Source organism: Aquarana catesbeiana, linkage group LG11, assembly GCF_042186555.1.
Source record: "Aquarana catesbeiana isolate 2022-GZ linkage group LG11, ASM4218655v1, whole genome shotgun sequence".
NCBI classification, from domain to species: Eukaryota; Metazoa; Chordata; class Amphibia; order Anura; family Ranidae; genus Aquarana; species Aquarana catesbeiana.
The window spans coordinates 52,317,825-52,335,602 of record NC_133334.1 but is presented as its reverse complement, the minus strand read 5'-3'; the positions used below and the strand labels follow the sequence as shown (position 1 = coordinate 52,335,602).

At 47.0% G+C, this 17,778-nt stretch overlaps 1 protein-coding gene across 1 annotated transcript in view; it reads left to right on the top strand.

Moving 5' to 3' along the window:
- The first annotated feature begins 306 nt into the window (after nucleotides 1–306).
- SLC39A13 (solute carrier family 39 member 13) overlaps nucleotides 307–17,778 on the top strand; it is a 71,521-nt gene continuing 54,049 nt past the window's right edge. The window contains exons 1-2 of the mRNA XM_073604356.1: nucleotides 307–409; nucleotides 14,738–14,958. Coding sequence (XP_073460457.1) covers nucleotides 14,739–14,958 — 220 coding nt within the window. The 5' untranslated portion in view covers nucleotides 307–409; nucleotide 14,738. The remainder of the gene's footprint in view (nucleotides 410–14,737; nucleotides 14,959–17,778) is intronic.

Here is a 17,778-nt window from a genome sequence, read left to right as displayed (position 1 = left end):
TGACATTGCACCCCTCTGTCACTCATCTCCCCACAATGTACCCACCAATGTCTCTGCCATCTACACATAACTTTGCAATGCTGATACTGAACTGTCACCCACATCCCTCACACCTTCCTTAATAAATCAAAGTGACTTAGGCGCTTCCCTCTCGGTACATGCCCTGCTCTCTCTTTCATATTCCACAACAATCACTCCCGTGTCACTTTAACTGCGGCCCCGGAAGTGCCTCCCTTTATTTACATTCCCCCTTGGTCTCCCGGCGGAAACGCTGTGGTGACTCTTCCCCCGGGTGCGGGGACCTCTGGTAAAGGTTCCGGGGGGAGGTGACACGTGGCTCCGACAGAGGGGCGGGGAGTTGGGCGTAGGAGGACTGGGATGGCTGGGACTGAGAGGACCACCGAGAACGGTAAGGGGGTGTCTGTGGCGTACAGGGTGGACCCCGCTGTGTATTTGGGGAGATGGGCCCCGGGGGGAGCTGTACGTACAGGCCTGTTGTTGTGGGACTAATAGTCGCAGCGTGTCCTGTTGTCACTTGTGCAGCAACTGTGGACCAGGACACTCACTCCTCCAGTACATGAAATAAGGACTGTCTGTGACTCCAGGGAAAATGTGGAGGCAGCCTGTGAGTGTTTACAATAGTTTCTGACATTCCTATCCAGAGGAGGATCCCTGACATCCATGGAGGTGCATTGTAGATCCCAGCTGTCCTGAGGGGTGACCAATAGAAGGGACCGGGGACTGTCCCTGGGGTGACCACCAGAGAGGACCGGGGACTGTCCCGGGGGGTGACCACTAGAAGGGACTGTCCTGGGGGGTGAACACTAGAAGGGACGGGGGACTGTCCTGGGGGGTGACTAGATGGGACCGGGGACTGTCCTGGGGGGTGACCAATAGAAGGGACCGGGGACTGTCCCTGGGGTGACCACCAGAGAGGACGGGGGACTGTCCCTGGGGTGACCACTAGAAGGGAGAGGAGACTGTTTTGGGTGGTGACCACCAGAGAGGACCGGGGACTGTCCTGGGTGGTGACTAGATGGGACCGGGGACTGTCCCGGGGGTGACCACCAGAGAGGACCGGGAACTGTCCTGAGGGGTGACCAATAGAAGGGACCGGGGACTGTCCCTGGGGTGACCACCAGAGAGGACCGGGGACTGTCCCGGGGGGTGACCACTAGAAGGGACCGGGGACTGTCCTGGGGGGTGACTAGATGGGACCGGGGACTGTCCTGAGGGGTGACCAATAGAAGGGACCGGGGACTGTCCTGAGGGGTGACCAATAGAAGGGACCGGGGACTGTCCCTGGGGTGACCACCAGAGAGGACCGGGGACTGTCCCTGGGGTGACCACTAGAAGGGACTGTCCTGGGGGGTGAACACTAGAAGGGACGGGGGACTGTCCTGGGGGGTGACTAGATGGGACCGGAGACTGTCCTGAGGGGTGACCAATAGAAGGGACCGGGGAATGTCCCTGGGGTGACCACCAGAGAGGACCGGGGACTGTCCCGGGGGGTGACCACTAGAAGGGACTGTCCTGGGGGGGTGAACACTAGAAGGGATGGGGGACTGTCCTGAGGGGTGACCAATAGAAGGGACTGGGGACTGTCCCTGGGGTGACCACTAGAAGGGACTGTCCTGGGGGGTGAACACTAGAAGGGACGGGGGACTGTCCTGGGGGGTGACCACTAGAAGGGAGAGGAGACTGTTTTGGGGGGTGACCACCAGAGAGGACCGGGGACTGTCCTGAGGGGTGGCCACCAGAGAGGACCGGGGACTGTCCTGGGTGGTAAATAGATGGGACCGGGGACTGTCCTGGGGGGTGACCACTAGATGGGACCGGGAACTGTCCTGGGTGGTAAATAGATGGGACCGGGGACTGTCCTGGGGGGTGACCACTAGATGGGACCGGGGACTGTCCTGGGGGTGACTGATGTCAGTAGAGGGGCCGGCTGTCTCTTCTGGGCTGTTGAGTGACCTCATGATGGCGCTCATGTGGAGCACACCCTATCATTAGGGGGATTGCTGTAAAAACCACGAGTAGACAGCCAGCCCCTTGGTGGAGTGGTACATGTGCCACAGAGTACCCCGTTGCCTCTTGGGATCCATGACATGGGTATCCCACTGCTGGTGCAGCAGACATCACTTTGTGTTCTGTTGCCCAGGGGACAAGGTATATGTAGCACTCTGTGCCATGTTCCTGCGTGCTTTGTGAGCCTGGCTATGAGGTTGGACAGGGCACCCCCCTTCCTCATGACAATGTCCAACAATGTAGTCAGCATGGAGAAAGCTGTTTGATATTTCCCATTCACAGAACATAACTTAAAAAGTATTAAAAATTGCAGTTTACAGTTTTTAGAGTTTCTCTTCTGGACCCTCCAGCAAGAACAAATCCTAGGTAGTTTTCTTTGTTTATCACGGGGTTGGGTAGCTATGTTTGCCAAAATTAGCCCCATCTGTACTTTGCAGGCAGATCTTCATTATCAATATGATTACATTAGAACATTATCCAAACAAAGGGTTAAATGTGTAGGGCTGGGCTTCTTGTGTTGTATGTTAAGGAGGACAGACTTGGGACAGGCTCACTCTAACATTGTTAAAACAAAAAAAAAAAAAACTTGCAGTCAGCCATGAAATCTTCTCCCTGTATACCTTTTAATAAAGCAGCTGACAGCCGCTTCACCTACCCCCCCCCCCCCCCCCGTGGCTTTCAGCTGCTTTATTAAAAGGTATACAGGGAGATTGGTGCGGGTAGTTACAAGCACTAATCATCCCGACGTCCTCTGCGGGCTCCTCGAGTCTGCTCTGCTCCCCCTTCGTGTGCTCCCCCTCCGTGTGCTTCCCCTCCGGTCCCCCTCTGTGTGCTCCGCCTCCGGTCCCCCTCTGTGTGCTCCGCCTCCGGTCCCCCTCTGTGTGCTCCGCCTCCGGTCCCCCTCTGTGTGCTCCGCCTCCGGTCCCCCTCTGTGTGCTCCGCCTCCGGTCCCCCTCTGTGTGCTCCGCCTCCGGTCCCCCTCTGTGTGCTCCGCCTCCGGTCCCCCTCTGTGTGCTCCGCCTCCGGTCCCCCTCTGTGTGCTCCGCCTCCGGTCCCCCTCTGTGTGCTCCCCCTCCGGTCCCCCTCTGTGTGCTCCCCCTCCGGTCCCCCTCCGAAAGAAAGGGACTGGGGAATCTGTGTCCTCAGTCCCTTTCCCTGTCTAGAAGGGGAGCGGTCGGGGGTCTGTTTAGACCCCTGATCTCTTACCAAAGCCCCCCAACAGGGCTGATAATAAATAAATAAAGAGTTGTACAATATTTTTTTTAAACACTGACACTGTCCACCCCCCCACCCCACGCCTAAAAAGAAGGCTTTGTAAAAATGTAAATAAAAATTTAAAAACTACTGACACAGTCCACGCATCATCAGTGCCACCTGTCTGTGCCCATCAATGCTGCATATTAGTGCCACAGTCACATGAAAAAAAAACAAAACAATCGTTATCAGCGAGTACCAGAAAAAAAGTATCGGTACTTTTACTCAGTCTTAAATAAGTTGTATCGGTGTAACCCTACTGGTAACAATGCTCACCAGGACCAAAAGATTGGTTACATCTCCTCAGTGTGGACACAGACAGCAATACTTCCCTACTCTATCCAAAACTTAAAAAAAAAAAAGTGTTAGCTATACATACACTTTAAAATAATGCCTGGTGATCCTGCCATGAAGGTCCTTTATAAGGTCCTTCCTGTTATGGGTTGTCAACTGTCTCCCAGGTGTGCTCCTGTGTTGTCATCCTGTTATATGCGCTAGTGGAGACTACAAACAGCTGTGCCGATACATGTTGCACCAAGGTTTTCCATTAGGAAGCCGTTCCAGAGCAACAATGGCACCATGAGTGCTTGTAGATGGGAAGCGACTGAAAGAGGCTGCAGGAGATCAGCAGCTATGAGATGGGGAAAAAAGGTGAAAACAATATTGTACGGAGAAAAAAAATATTTAATTATGATACATAGAGCTTTAGCAAGGTAAATGTCATCCAGATGGCATGCTGGACAGGGAAGAATTCTTGATAGAATATTTGCAGAGAACATTTTTTTTTTATAAATAACTGGTTGGACCCAGTGCTGGGAGATTTTGTATTTTATTATGTGCGCCTTTCCCATCTGAAATAGATTTGAGCGGATGCCATTTTTTAGTTTGAATGTTTCCCTGGATGCTCTGCTCAGTGCAATGTGAAGCCGACCGCAGCTACTGTGACGGTAGGTAGATTTCACGCAGTACACCCGGCGTTGGGTTGATCCTCTACACATTCTAGTAGATGATTGGACCCTTTTTTATTTTTTTTTATCAGTGAGTACGAGTACCAATTATTTTCGGTCAATTAAATACAGAGTACTGATACTTTGCAATTTGCGTCAATACAAAAAAGCTGGCACAAATCGCACTGCAAAGAATCGCATGAGATTTGAACAGGAATGCGGTGCAATTCCTGTCCGAATCGCATGCAATTTCCCCCACTGCTCCCGTGTGTGTGTGTGTATAGAAAGGGAAAAGTGCCATCTAGCAGGCAGTTTATTAAAAATGTTTAAAAACTCATAGTACATATCTGGCCAAATGCAAAGTCTGCCTAGCTGTCCCGGTCCCGCTGATGATGGCAAATCACAGCCGCTGGAGGTGCTCACAAGGCTGGAGGAGAAGTTCCAGAACCCCGTGGGTATAGGGCGGAATTGATGTCAACTAGGGAGGTAGACCTCCTCTACATCGCCTCTATCCCTGTGAGCACCTCCAGCGGCCCTAATTTGCTATCATCAGCGGGACTGGGACACTATGACGATTTTGCATTTGGCCAGATATGTACTGTGAGTACCAAACTTTTTATAAACTTCTACACACACACACAAGTGGTTATTGGTTTCAGAGCCCCACAATAGGTAAAGTAGAGGTTAACCATCCCTGGTGTAGTGATAAAACCAGAATTAGTGGTGAGGTTGGGGAAAGCTGTGAGAGGGGGTTCAGGTAGAGCTCTGGGCAGGATGTGGTGAGGAAAGGATGTTGTGGGTGTTCTAGAGATTTGAGAGGGGGATGTAGTAAGTGATTCAGGTAGTCGCAGAAAGAAATTGACAGCACTGATATCGTACTACCAACAAGGATACTCCAATTTTAGATGCATTTTGTTTTATTTCATAAAAATGGGGTACAACATGTAGGTAAGATCTCAAACGTGTTACATGGCGCTCAATCTCTATGATTGGGTGCTATCTGTCGTGAAACGCACTGGGGATTTTACTTGTTGTACCCCATTTTTATGACAGGACAACTGTACCTTAATAGATAAGTTCACCTTCTGGATCAGGTCGCATGTTACACCCATACACTCACTGGCCATTTTATTAGGTACACCTTGCTAGTACTGGGTTGGACCCCCTTTTGCCTTCAGAATTGCCTTAATTCTTCTTGGCATAGATTCAGCAAGGTGTTGGAAACATTCCTCAAAGATTCTTCATAGCAGTGTCCTTGGCCCCCTTCCGTAGCAGTGTCCTTGGCCCCCTTCCGTAGCAGTGTCCTTGGCCCCCTTCCGTAGCAGTGTCCTTGGCCCCCTTCCGTAGCAGTGTCCTTGGCCCCCTTCCGTAGTAGTGTCCTTGGCCCCCTTCCGTAGCAGTGTCCTTGGCCCCCTTCCGTAGCAGTGTCCTTGGCCCCCTTCCGTAGCAGTGCCCTTGGCCCCCTTCCGTAGCAGTGCCCTTGGCCCCCTTCCGTAGCAGTGCCCTTGGCCCCCTTCCGTAGCAGTGCCCTTGGCCCCCTTCCGTAGCAGTGCCCTTGGCCCCCTTCCGTAGCAGTGCCCTTGGCCCCCTTCAGCCCCCTTGATAGCAGTGTCCTCTAGTCCCGTCACCCCCATTCATAACCATTTCCTCACTCCTTTTCTTTCACAGCGGCGTTTTCAGCCACGAGCGCAGTCCTACCATACACAGGGTAGGTCTGAATGGAGGGCGGGAGCTGCCAAACTTTTCTTATTAATAAGCTGGTGATTAGTTGCTAGGACCACCCAGTGTCCTAGCAACCAAATACCCCCTTACAGCTCCTGCCCTAGGACCTTCCAGCCTGCTGCCTCTCCTGTCCTCCGCCATGCGGCAGCTGGGGTAAAGAAACAGGAGCGGGACCTACTGGGTGGCCAGGCAAGAAAAAGAGTCCAGGCTCCTAAGTGGCGTGACTTCAGTGGTCCAGGTGGGACTGTCATTCGGTCCACCATTTAGTGATGCCTGCTCTGTAGTGTGTGCTTGTCTCAATCCAGAGCACTAAGTGTCATTTCTGTCTGCTGCCTCATTCCTCTGCTATCAGCATGAATCAATATATAATAGAGAAGAGCCGGCAATGCCAAAGTCCTTGTTACAAAAATTTATTGGCTACATATGAGCATTAAAAAGCAAACAGCTGATGCGTTTCGACGTGGGCCTTAGACATAGCCATCATCCTATCGCATGAATTACTTCTGACAAAATTTCCTGACATCAGTCGATAAAAAGGTGACAGGGGAGGGACGTACAGCACACAGCCTGTGATTGACAGCCTCAGCTCTGTTCCTGTGTGAAGAGGGGTGTGCCCTTTCCCTCCAATCGGGTTTGGGTATGGGGGGGGGGGGGGTTATAGACAGAGGACACAGCTTTTCTGTAATCCAGTGAGCAAAGAAGTGACAGACGGACAGAAATGGTGGTTCTAGGGCTTATTTACACCATGTCCATTGAGCTTCATTTTTCTGCACACCATCGCATCCGTATGATGTGTACAAGCTTGTACCTTCTTAGCTGTTCAGTGTGTAAAACACAAGACCGACTGAGCAGAATTACAAATATTTCGTCAGGAAAAGCAGTTCACATTTATTTCAGCTGTGCATTTGGGCATTGGCCTGATGTTCACCTTTAGAAGCCTGACCCAGCGTGCCCGCAGAATTCATCATCCCTGCCAGTGTAAGGCCTCATGTACACGGCTGCTGGTAAACGGACGTTTAGGAGCAGTTGGGCGTTTTTTTTTTTTTTTTTTTCAACTACCCCTGAACTCTCCTTTATGTTATCTTATCTGTCCACTTACACAGGTTCGTTTACAGGCAGTTGAGTTTAGAGGCATTTTTCGGAACCCCAAAAATGCGTTGAGAAGCTGAGTTTAGAGGCATTTCAACCTCCAAACGCGTCAGCTCGCATTTTTCATTTTTGGCTATTTAAAGAAAAAAAATTTAAACGCTGCATGTACCGTATTTACTTAAGTATAAGCCGGGTTTTTTCAGCACATATTTTTGTGCTGAAAGTGCCTCCCTCGGCTTATACTCGAGTCAATCACTCAGAGCCACTTGGTGCTAGGGACCCCATATTTGGTGTGCAAACCCAGTGGAACTAGCACTACAACATATCCAAGAAAGCTGGGGTTCCTAACACCAAGTGGCCCCAAGATATGGGGCCCCAAAATCGGTTCGGAAAATGTTATTCTCTGCTGCAGAAAAGTGCTTGACATTTTCCGAACAGATTTTGGGGCCCCGTATCTCGGGGCCACTTGGTGCTAGGAACCCCAGCTTTGGATATGTTGTAGTGCTAGCTCCACTGGGTTTTCACACCAAATTTGGGGTTCCTAGCACCAAGTGGCCCCAAGAGACGGGGCCCCAAATTCGGTCAACTGTGTCCACCTGCAGCAATGTCATTTCGGGACCCCTTGGGTCCAGAGTCCCCAAATTTTGGCTGCAGCTAGGGGGCATCTAGGAACCCTTAACTACCGAGTTTGAAGTTCAGGGGACCTATGGCTGCAAATGGGCATTGTTGACCCTCTTTTCCACTTACAGTAGTTGCGCATTTCTCACCCTAGGCTTATACTCGAGTCAATAAGTTTTACCAGTTTTTTGTGGTAAAATTAGGTGCCTCGGCTTATATACGGGTCAACTTATACTTGAGTATATACGGTAATTGCGGTAAAACAGACGTTTTAAATGTCGGTTACTATCTGTGAAGTTAAATCGTTCAGGAGAGGCTGTAAAAACGTTCCGTGTACATGAAGCTGTAAAGGTGTTGGGTGTGTTAGAGCCAGCTGTATAGAGAGAATGCTCTTCAGTAACGTTGGCCATTTAAATACTGATTACATGTTACATAAGGATAATTCAGGGGAAAAAAACATCCCCTGGAGGCTTGTTAATATGAGATCTGAGCGGGATTAGTAAAGGTGTATTAATTATTCTGGTTGTATTAGTCAGAGGCTGCGGGATCTCCCTTCCCCGAGGCTAAGTGCTCACATTCATCCTTGTGAACCTTTTCACCATTTTGCCTTTCGCTCCTTTTCCTTCGTGGTTTTTTTTTTTTTTGCCGGATTGTGAATATTCTCCTTGTCATCTGTGTGCTCAGCTCCTAATCTGTACAGCAGGCACCGCTCATCAGTCCAGCTCAATCAGTCCGTAGAGCTTCGCTGGGTAAGCGTGTGATTGTCGCTCAGGGTTGTCAGTCCAGCAATATGTGGTCTATAGAGGAAAAAAAAATCACTTTTCATTTATGAGGAATGCAAACTTTTTATGTATTGAGTTAGTTCACCCTCAAGGCTGACATTTCTGTCTTTGGTAAATACCGGCAGGTTATTGGACCTGCTGGCTTCATTTCATTGCTCGGGATTCCTGCGGTGAGTTCTCCACATTCCCAGGTCCTCATATGCACTGCAGCCACTATATGGAGGAGGGGGGGTGCCCTCCCTTGAGTTTTCATTCATATCACATCTGGGATCGCAAAAACCTGCAGAGCTGCCAGGCACCTGAAAATCTACTTTTTTTTTTTTCAATTTAATTTTTTTTTTATTGAATTTTAGTTTATTGTCCTGTCACTTTGCACCAAGTGCGACTAACTGAGTAACGTATTCGCTTTTATGCAATCCATGTTTATGTTATGAGGAATCCAACGGCAGAACTGCAAGCTACATCATGGAGATTTCTCTACTGGATCCCCCTAGAATTAGAAGTGGTTTTTATAACCGCTTCAGCCCCGGAAGATTTTACCCCCTTCCTGACCAGAGCACTTTTTGCGATTTGGCACTGCGTCGCTTTCACTGACAATTGCGCAGTTGTATGACGTTGCACCCAAACAAAATTGACGTCCTTTTTTTTCCCCACAAATAGAGCTTTCTTTTGGTGGTATTTGATCACCTCTGCGGTTTTTATGTTTTGCGCTATAAACAAAAAAAAAAGCGACAATTTTGAAAAAAAAAACAATATTTTTTACTTTTTGCTATAATAAATAGTCCCCAAAAATATATATAAAAAAAACTAATTTTTTCCTCAGTTTAGGCCGATATGTATTCTTCTACATATTTTTGGTAAAAAAAATCACAATAAGCGTATATTGATTGGTTTGCGCAAAAGTTATAGCGTCTGCAAAATAGGGGATAGTTTTATGGCATTTTTATAGTTTGTTTTTTTTATTTTTTTGTATTAGTAATGGCGATCTGCGATTTTTATCATGACTGCGACATTATGGCGGACACATCGGACACTTTTGACACTATTTTGGGACCATTGTCATTTATACATCAATCAGTGCTATAAAAATGCACTGATTACTGTGTAAATGACACTGGTAGGGAAGGGGTTAAACAGTAGGGGGAGATCAAGGGGTTAAGTGTGTCCAAGGGAGTGATTCTAACTGGGGGGGGGGGGGGGGATGGGCTTCCACTCACATGACAGGGAGCAGTGATCTCTGTCATGTCACTAGGCAGAATGGGGAAATGCCTTGTTTACATAGGTATCTCCCCGCTCTGCGGCTCCGTGACACAATCGCCGGGACACCAGTGGACAGCGGGTCCTGCGGGCACGGTCACACTGTACGCGATGGGAGCCCGCTGACCCCGCCAATTAAAGGGGATGTACAGGTACACCCATTTGCCCACCGCTGCCGTTGTGCCAACGTATATCGTCGTGCAGCGGTCGGCAAGTGGATAATCTTTCAAAAGTTGATTTTTTCTTTTTTTTTGGGTTGGTCCAGATCATAGGGATGTGGGAGCTGCTGTTTGTGTTGCAGGCTGCGGCATTGTCTTCTTATTCCCCAATGAGCTACTGATCTGGAACAAACGTAGAGCCGATGAGGTATACATGAAAAACTTCGGACGGCTGCACTCCGTAGGAATACCACTTTATTGATATTTATTACATACACCATATTGTCAAAAGTATTGGGACACCTGCCTTTACATGCACTTTAATGGCATCCCAGTCTTCAACTCTTCTGGGAAGGCTGTCCACAAGGTTTAGGAGTGTGTCTATGGGAATGTTTGACCATTCTTCCAGAAGCGCATTTGTGAGGTCAGGCACTGGTGTTGGACGAGAAGGCCTGGCTCACAGTCTCCGTTCTAATTCATCCCAAAGGTGTTTTATCATGTTGAGGTCAGGACTCTGTGCAGGCCAGTCAAGTTCCTCCACCCCAAACTCCATCATCCATGTCTTTATGGACCTTGCTTTGTGCACTGGAGCGCAGTCATGTTGAAACAGGAAGGGGCCGTCCCCAAACTGTTCCCACATAGATGGGAGCGTGAAATTGTCCAAAATGTCTTGGTACACTGGCACCTTAAGAGTTTCCTTCAAGCCCCTTTAACACTTGTGCGACTTGGCTTGCAACTTGGGACTGCAAAGTCGCATGACAACAAGTAGGGTTGTCCCGATACTAGTATTGGTATCGGCACAGATACCGAGCATTTGCCCAAGTACTTGGGCAAATGCTCCCAGTGCTTCACCCGATACCTTGAGAGTCAGCAGTGATCGGCGCGTGGGGCAGTTACAAGCTTCTCCCCCAGCGGCTTTCAGCTGCTTTAGTGAAATCTATACAGCGGTGATCGGTGCTTTTAACTCCCCCACACGCGATCACCGCTGACTGTCACCGCATCTTCCATGCCCCCTCCATTCCGCTGTCCCTCTCCATGCCCTCCTCCTTCCTTTGTGTATGGACAGAGTCAGCTGACTCTGTCCATTCACATAACTGAAACATTGTAATCTCCTGTGATTACGATGTCTCAGTTTATGAATGGAGTGGAGCCGCTGTCTTCTCTCCATTCATTTTCAGTTCAGCTGAGGCTGTAGAGAAAGGAACTGGGGAATCTCTATCCTCGGTCTCTTTCTCTGTCTCAAGGGGGAGATATCAGGGGTTTGTTAAGACCCCTGATATCTCACCAAAGCCCCCCAACAGGGCTGGTTAAAAAAAAACACACAAAGTATTGCAATAAATAATAATAAAAAAAAATAATAAAAATTTAAATAAAAAAAAACCCAGACACCCCCCCCCCCCTCCCAAAAAAAGAAAAAAAAAACAGAAAGCATTGTAAAGAATAAAATAAAAAATTGTACACCAAAAAAAAAAAACACTGCCACGTGACATTGAAAATAAAAGTATCGGTAATCGGTATTGGCGAGCACTTGAAAAAAAGTATCGGTACTTGCACTCGGTCTTAAAAAAGTGGTATCGGGACATCCCTAATGACAAGTCATACAACATGATTTCCAATGAGTGCCATTCATATCTGCAACTTCAAATTACTCCCTGCACTACTTTGGTCCGACTTTGATGCAACTTGAGGTCCATAGACCTCAAGATTACACAGGCATTGCTTCAAGTTTGATCATAATCGCCGCAAAAATCGCATGGCTTTCCAGTCGCACAAGTGTGATAGGAGCCTCACTGGAACTAAGGGCCAAGCCCAACCCCTGAAAAGCAGCCCCACACCATTATCCCCCCTCCACCAAGGATGGTGAACCTTGGCACCCCAGATGTTTTGGAACTACATTTTCCATGATGCTCATACATTCTGCAGTGTAGCTGAGTATCATGGGAAATGTAGTTCCAAAACATCTTCGGTGCCAAGGTTCATGATCACTGCCCTAGACACACTCCTAAACCTTGTGGACAGCCTTCCCAGAAGAGTTGAAAGGGTGGGCCAACTCAATATTGAACCCTACAGGCTAAGACTGGGATGCCATTAAAGTTCATGTGCGTGTAAAGGCAGGCGTCCCAATACTTTTGATAATATAGTGTGTATATATATATATATATATATATATATATACTACCGTTCAAAAGTTTGGGGTCACATTGAAATGTCCTTATTTTTGAAGGAAAAGCACTGTACTTTTAAATGAAGCTAACTTTAAACTAGTCCTAACTTTAAACAAATATACTCTATACATTGCTAATGTGGTAAATGACTATTCTAACTGCAAATGTCTAGTTTTTGGTGCAATATCTACATAGGTGTATAGAGGCCCATTTCCAGCAACTATCACTCCAGTGTTCTAATGGTACAATGTGTTTGCTCATTGGCTCAGAAGGCTAATTGATGATTAGCAAACCCTTGTGCAATCATGTTCACACATCTAAAAACAGTCTAGCTCCTTCCAGAAGCTACAAAACTGACCTTCCTGTGAGCAGATTGAGTTTCTGGAGCATCACATTTGTGGGGTCAATTAAACGCTCAAAATGGCCAGAAAAAGAGAACTTTCATCTGAAACTCGACAGTCTATTCTTGTTCTTAGAAATGAAGGCTATTCCATGCGAGAAATTGCAAAGAAATTGAAGATTTCCTACAACGGTGTGTACTACTCCCTTCAGAGGACAGCACAAACAGGCTCTAACCAGAGTAGAAAAAGAAGTGGGAGGCCGCGTTGCACAACTAAGCAAGAAGATAAGCACATTAGAGTCTCTAGTTTGAGAAACAGACGCCTCACAGGTCCCCAACTGGCATCTTCATTAAATAGTACCCGCAAAACACCAGTGTCAACATCTACAGTGAAGAGGCGGCTGCGGGATTTTGGGCTTCAGGGCAGAGTGGCAAAGAAAAAGCCATATCTGAGACTGGCCAATAAAAGAAAAAGATTAAGATGGGCAAAAGAACACAGACATTGGACAGAGGAAGACTGGAAAAAAGTGTTGTGGACGGATGAATCCAAGTTTGAGGTGTTTGGATCACAAAGAAGAACGTTTGTGAGACGCAGAACAAATGAAAAGATGCTGGAAGAATGCCTGACGCCATCTGTTAAGCATGGTGGAGGTAATGTGATGGTCTGGGGTTGCTTTGGTGCTGGTAAGGTGGGAGCTTTGTACAGGGTAAAAGGGATTCTGAATAAGGAAGGCTATCACTCCATTTTGCAACGCCATGCCATACCCAGTGGACAGCGCTTGATTGGAGCCAATTTCATCCTACAACAGGACAATGACCCTAAACACACCTCCAAATTGTGCAAGAACTATTTACAGCAGAAGCAGGCAGCTGGTATTCTATCGGTAATGGAGTGGCCAGCACAGTCACCAGATCTGAACCCCATTGAGCTGTTGTGGGAGCAGCTTGACCGTATGGTACGCCAGAAGTGCCCATCCAACCAATCCAACTTGTGGGAGCTGCTTCTAGAAGCGTGGGGTGCAATTTCTCCAGCTTACCTCAATAAATTAACAGCTAGAATGCCAAAGGTGTGCAATGCTGTAATTGCTGCAAAAGGAGGATTCTTTGATGAAAGCAAAGTTTGATGTAAAAACAATGTTATTTCAAATACAAATCATTATTTCTAACCTTGTCAATGTCTTGACTCTATTTTCTATTCATTTCACAACGTATGGTGGTGAATAAGTGTGACTTTTCATGGAAAACACAAAATTGTTTGGGTGACCCCAAACTTTTGAACGGTAGTGTATATATAGATAGATAGATAGATAGATAGATAGATAGATAGATAGATAGATAGACAAAGAAAAGCACAGGGGGTGCATAGAAGGGTCGACGTGTTTCATGCTAGTTTATGAATTATGAAATTCATTGACTCTTCTACCCCCTGTGCTCTTCTTTGCCTGCGTATGTGTTTTTATATGGATAGGATATCAATAAAATAGTACTATGGAGTACAGCCATCCAAAGTTTCTTTGTGTTTCACCTGACGAGCTGGGCATTGCGCCCGGTGGACTCAGGATAGTGTGAGAGATCATACATCAGACCAACCTGGAGTGGTGTCCACTCGTCTGCATAGAGCCAATGAGGTTTGAAGGTCTGATATGCTGTGTGTTTTTCTCCAAAGATGGTTCAGTCACCTTAGCCTTTGTACAAACCATAAATATGTTATTATAGAAGATATTTATGTATGTATTTGAGTCTATAGTATAAGATATTGAAGCAGAACATCACTTGGGGACATTGTTATCCCCTCTTGCTTGTCTATGCTTTGTGTACATATTCATTCTTATTTTTTATTTATTTTTTAAAGATTTTTGTATTTAAAAACATATACTATAGACTAGTAGTGTCCAAACTGCAGTCCGGGGGCCACAGAAGTGCAGCAGGAGGGATTCCTTTATCAACACTGAATGTATTGATGGGGGGGGGGGGGATCAAGTGATATTCTTTCTTTCTCCAGCAGCTAACATGCACTTTGAATTCTTATCATAATAAAGTACACATTGGGATAGAATTCTGTAAGCTGACATTGCTGATCTCTCTTTTTAAGAATGCTATATCCCTGGCTGTCATGTATAGTCTCTGACCTGGAACATATAGAAATATGACCCTTTTCTGACACTCATACAGCCTGCTTGTTCTAGATTTGTAGCTCAAAAGTTCTTTTGACAGGTGCACTTCAACAACAAAACAGATGAATATTATAAATGAGATCGTTTTACAAGAACTGACTGTATGTTTACATATTTACCCCCAGGAGGAAAAACTCCTTTTTTTTTTTTTTTTTTTCTTTTTTTTTTCTGACTTCTTTTTTATATTTGCTATCTCCATACAGGATGATGTGGGTCAGGATCTCGGCATGGCTGTGCTTTGTGTGTCTGGGCTTCCAGCTCAGCTCTGCTTGTGTCCCAGGAAGTCGTGCTTGTGACAATACCAACGTCTCCTCGGTGGATGCCTGGATCTACTCTCTGCTTGCCTCTCTGCTGGTGGGACTGAGCGGAGTCTTCCCCCTTTTAGTGATTCCCATTGAGGCTGGTGCAGCTTTGAGGTCTGAAGGTAAGCGATTTCTGTAAATATCTTGTAATGATGCTAGGCCGGTGAGTCTAGCAAGTTCTAGGGCTTTGGGTGGCAGAATACATCAGAGGCCTGGTGCAGCATTTTCCGTTGCCGTATTATCCTACTTACATGGATTTTTTTGGACGATTCCATCTTGTTTCAGTTCAATGGCAGGAACAAATCTACTTTAGTTTGGAACAGGCCAAGGCCAACGCATTGAACCTTTTGTGAGACCATAGTGTAAGATCGAGCTGCGGGAGGGTCGGAATATGGATAAAAGTATTGTGGGAGGGATGCCAGAAGGTTGACATTTTCAGACCTGGCTCCAAGATTTGATAGCCCCCTCTCCAGCATGCCTATTGAGACTGCAGGCCATCTGCGTTCCTCCAGCTGTCAAGGATGGTTAACAGCATAATTCAGCTTTCCAGCTGTAGAATTACATCCCGACACACTCTGTTAGATTTTGGTTAGCATTCCATGCTGGGACTGCAGTAGTTACAGGGATTGCCCACAACCATGTATAGTGACCATTACAAATTGGTCAATCTGCACAGCTAAATTAAATAAAAACAACCCCCCTTTTTAGTTGCAGCTATAACACTGTCAGATCGGATCCACAACACTCCACACATCCAAATCAATATAATCCCATCTGCATTAGGCTCCGCCTCCTGCCCGGGTTACTCCCGCAGTTAGCTGATTCCTGCTGATGAAGCCCGGCCCTCCAGGTGTACCGCGTGCAGGGGGGCGGAGCCTAACACTGATGTTGTCATCAGACTGGGGCTGCTGAGTTGAGAGACCTGGACCTGTGTGTGGGCTATGCATTAAGCACCATTGAAGTATGGTGTTGTGCTGCTCTTTTTTGTAAGTGAGCACTATCAGTCACTTTCTGTCTTGTATGGCGCCATTCTCCTTTTGGATGACACAGTCTGGAGCCATATAAGGAGCGGTGCTTGGAAGTATGATTTAAAGGGGACACGCATCCAATTTTGGCTTAAAGAGATTCATTCTTTAATTTAACCTCAGAATGATGTAGGGGTCAAATTGGTGAGGTGAGCATATAGCATTTATCACATGGTGGCGAGCACAAGTTTTGTAAGGCAGGACATAGACAGTGCAAATTTCTTTCCTGCAACCATGGCGGGGTAAGCTGTCCCCACCGGGAGAAGACAGTGATTATGGCTAGCGGCTATAGCAGTCGCTGGCGATAATCATAAGTAAATCTGGCAGGCTGGTTGTATCCAAGCTGATCGATCAATCAACTTGGTACAATCGGCTTGCCCATACATGATTCAAATTTTGTCCGTTCCCTGTTGCACCGGCCGAGATTCTATCGATCAACTTGAGTGCAACCAGCATGCCGGGTCTTACCTGCAATTATTGCCAGCAGCTGCTATAGCCATAGCAATAATCACTGTCTTCTCCCAGCGGGGACTGCTTTCCCTGCCCCTCCCCTCCAGGAGAAAACAATGGCCCGGCAGGAGGTATTCCAGCATCAACACTGTCTGTCTTATGGGGGAATCGAGTGAATTTCTTTCCTGCAACCCATGGTTGCAGGAAAGAAATTGGCTCTGTGTATGGCCAGCCTAAGTTGTGGGCTATGAAGATCTAAACGGCAAGTGTGCACCTTCTTTCCATGGCATTGGTGGACACATTTGGGGTGTCGGACTCGTCTATATATCTTTATAATTTCTTCATATATTGACTTATGCTAATAATTTATGTTGTATGATATGTATGTTGCGCTTCACTGTTGGTGTTATATTGATTTTCACGTATAGAAACCCCTAGCCAACAGACCGGAGTTCCTAAACGTTCGTTACAATCACCTTTCTGCCCCGGGAGCTGTCCATGTACCTTGTGTTGTTGCAAGTAACTAAAATCCGAATTTTGCCACTTTTCTCATTTATATTTTAAATAGGGATACACCAAAAGTTGTATCTTTATTGTAGGCCCCGCTTTCACAAGACAGTACATTGGTATATGGTTCCTAAAATTGATGAAGCTTTTTGGGTGTTGGAGTTGCAAATCTTCATCAACCACTTGAGAGTGACTGGCTGTCTTTAGATATTGGAGGTTCTGTTTAAATTGGACAGAATTTTCTACGTGGACCCTTGCCATTTAGTCATGCATTTTCCCGCAATTGAAAGCAAACCTCTGCCTTGCCCAGTGTAGGTAAAAGCCTGGTACACCACTAGTAGTTTTCTGTCGTTCAACTCAGCAGGCTAAACAAAAACAGAAGAGTTTAGGAAGAGTTGCTGTACTAACAATCCAATGTTAGTACAGCACCCAACCCCCCCCCCCCCCTCCACCGGCCAGAACACTCCAGTCAGTGCTATGAGCCAATGGCTGAGAGTGCTGATCGGGTGCCAATCGGCAAACCTTTTCCGGTCATGCCCCTTCGACATAAGCCGACCCGGCTGCTGTACAGGCCAAATGTCGCCCGTTTTCTATTGGAACGGCTGATGCTGCCCGATATTTGGCGCTAAAGCCACAAATAGTTCTAGAATGGACTTTTATGTTTATCTCTGCATTCCTGAGCTATCCAAGTCACCAGGCTGCCTGAGAATATCCAGGATTTCTGTGTATGAGGGGGCACATGGCATCCCTTCACTTTAAAGTGGAAGTCAATTTAGATTAATAAAAAGTGCTGATGGACATGACAGAAGAGACTGTGTGTGTCTTATCTGCCATGGATGCCTGTCAGCACTTTTTGTTTGTGCGCACTGAGCCTTGCATATGCAGCCCAATGTTCTCTGTTCGCACACTGCTGTGCGTGCGCACATGATCTACATCATCCTGGCCAATCAAAATGGCGAT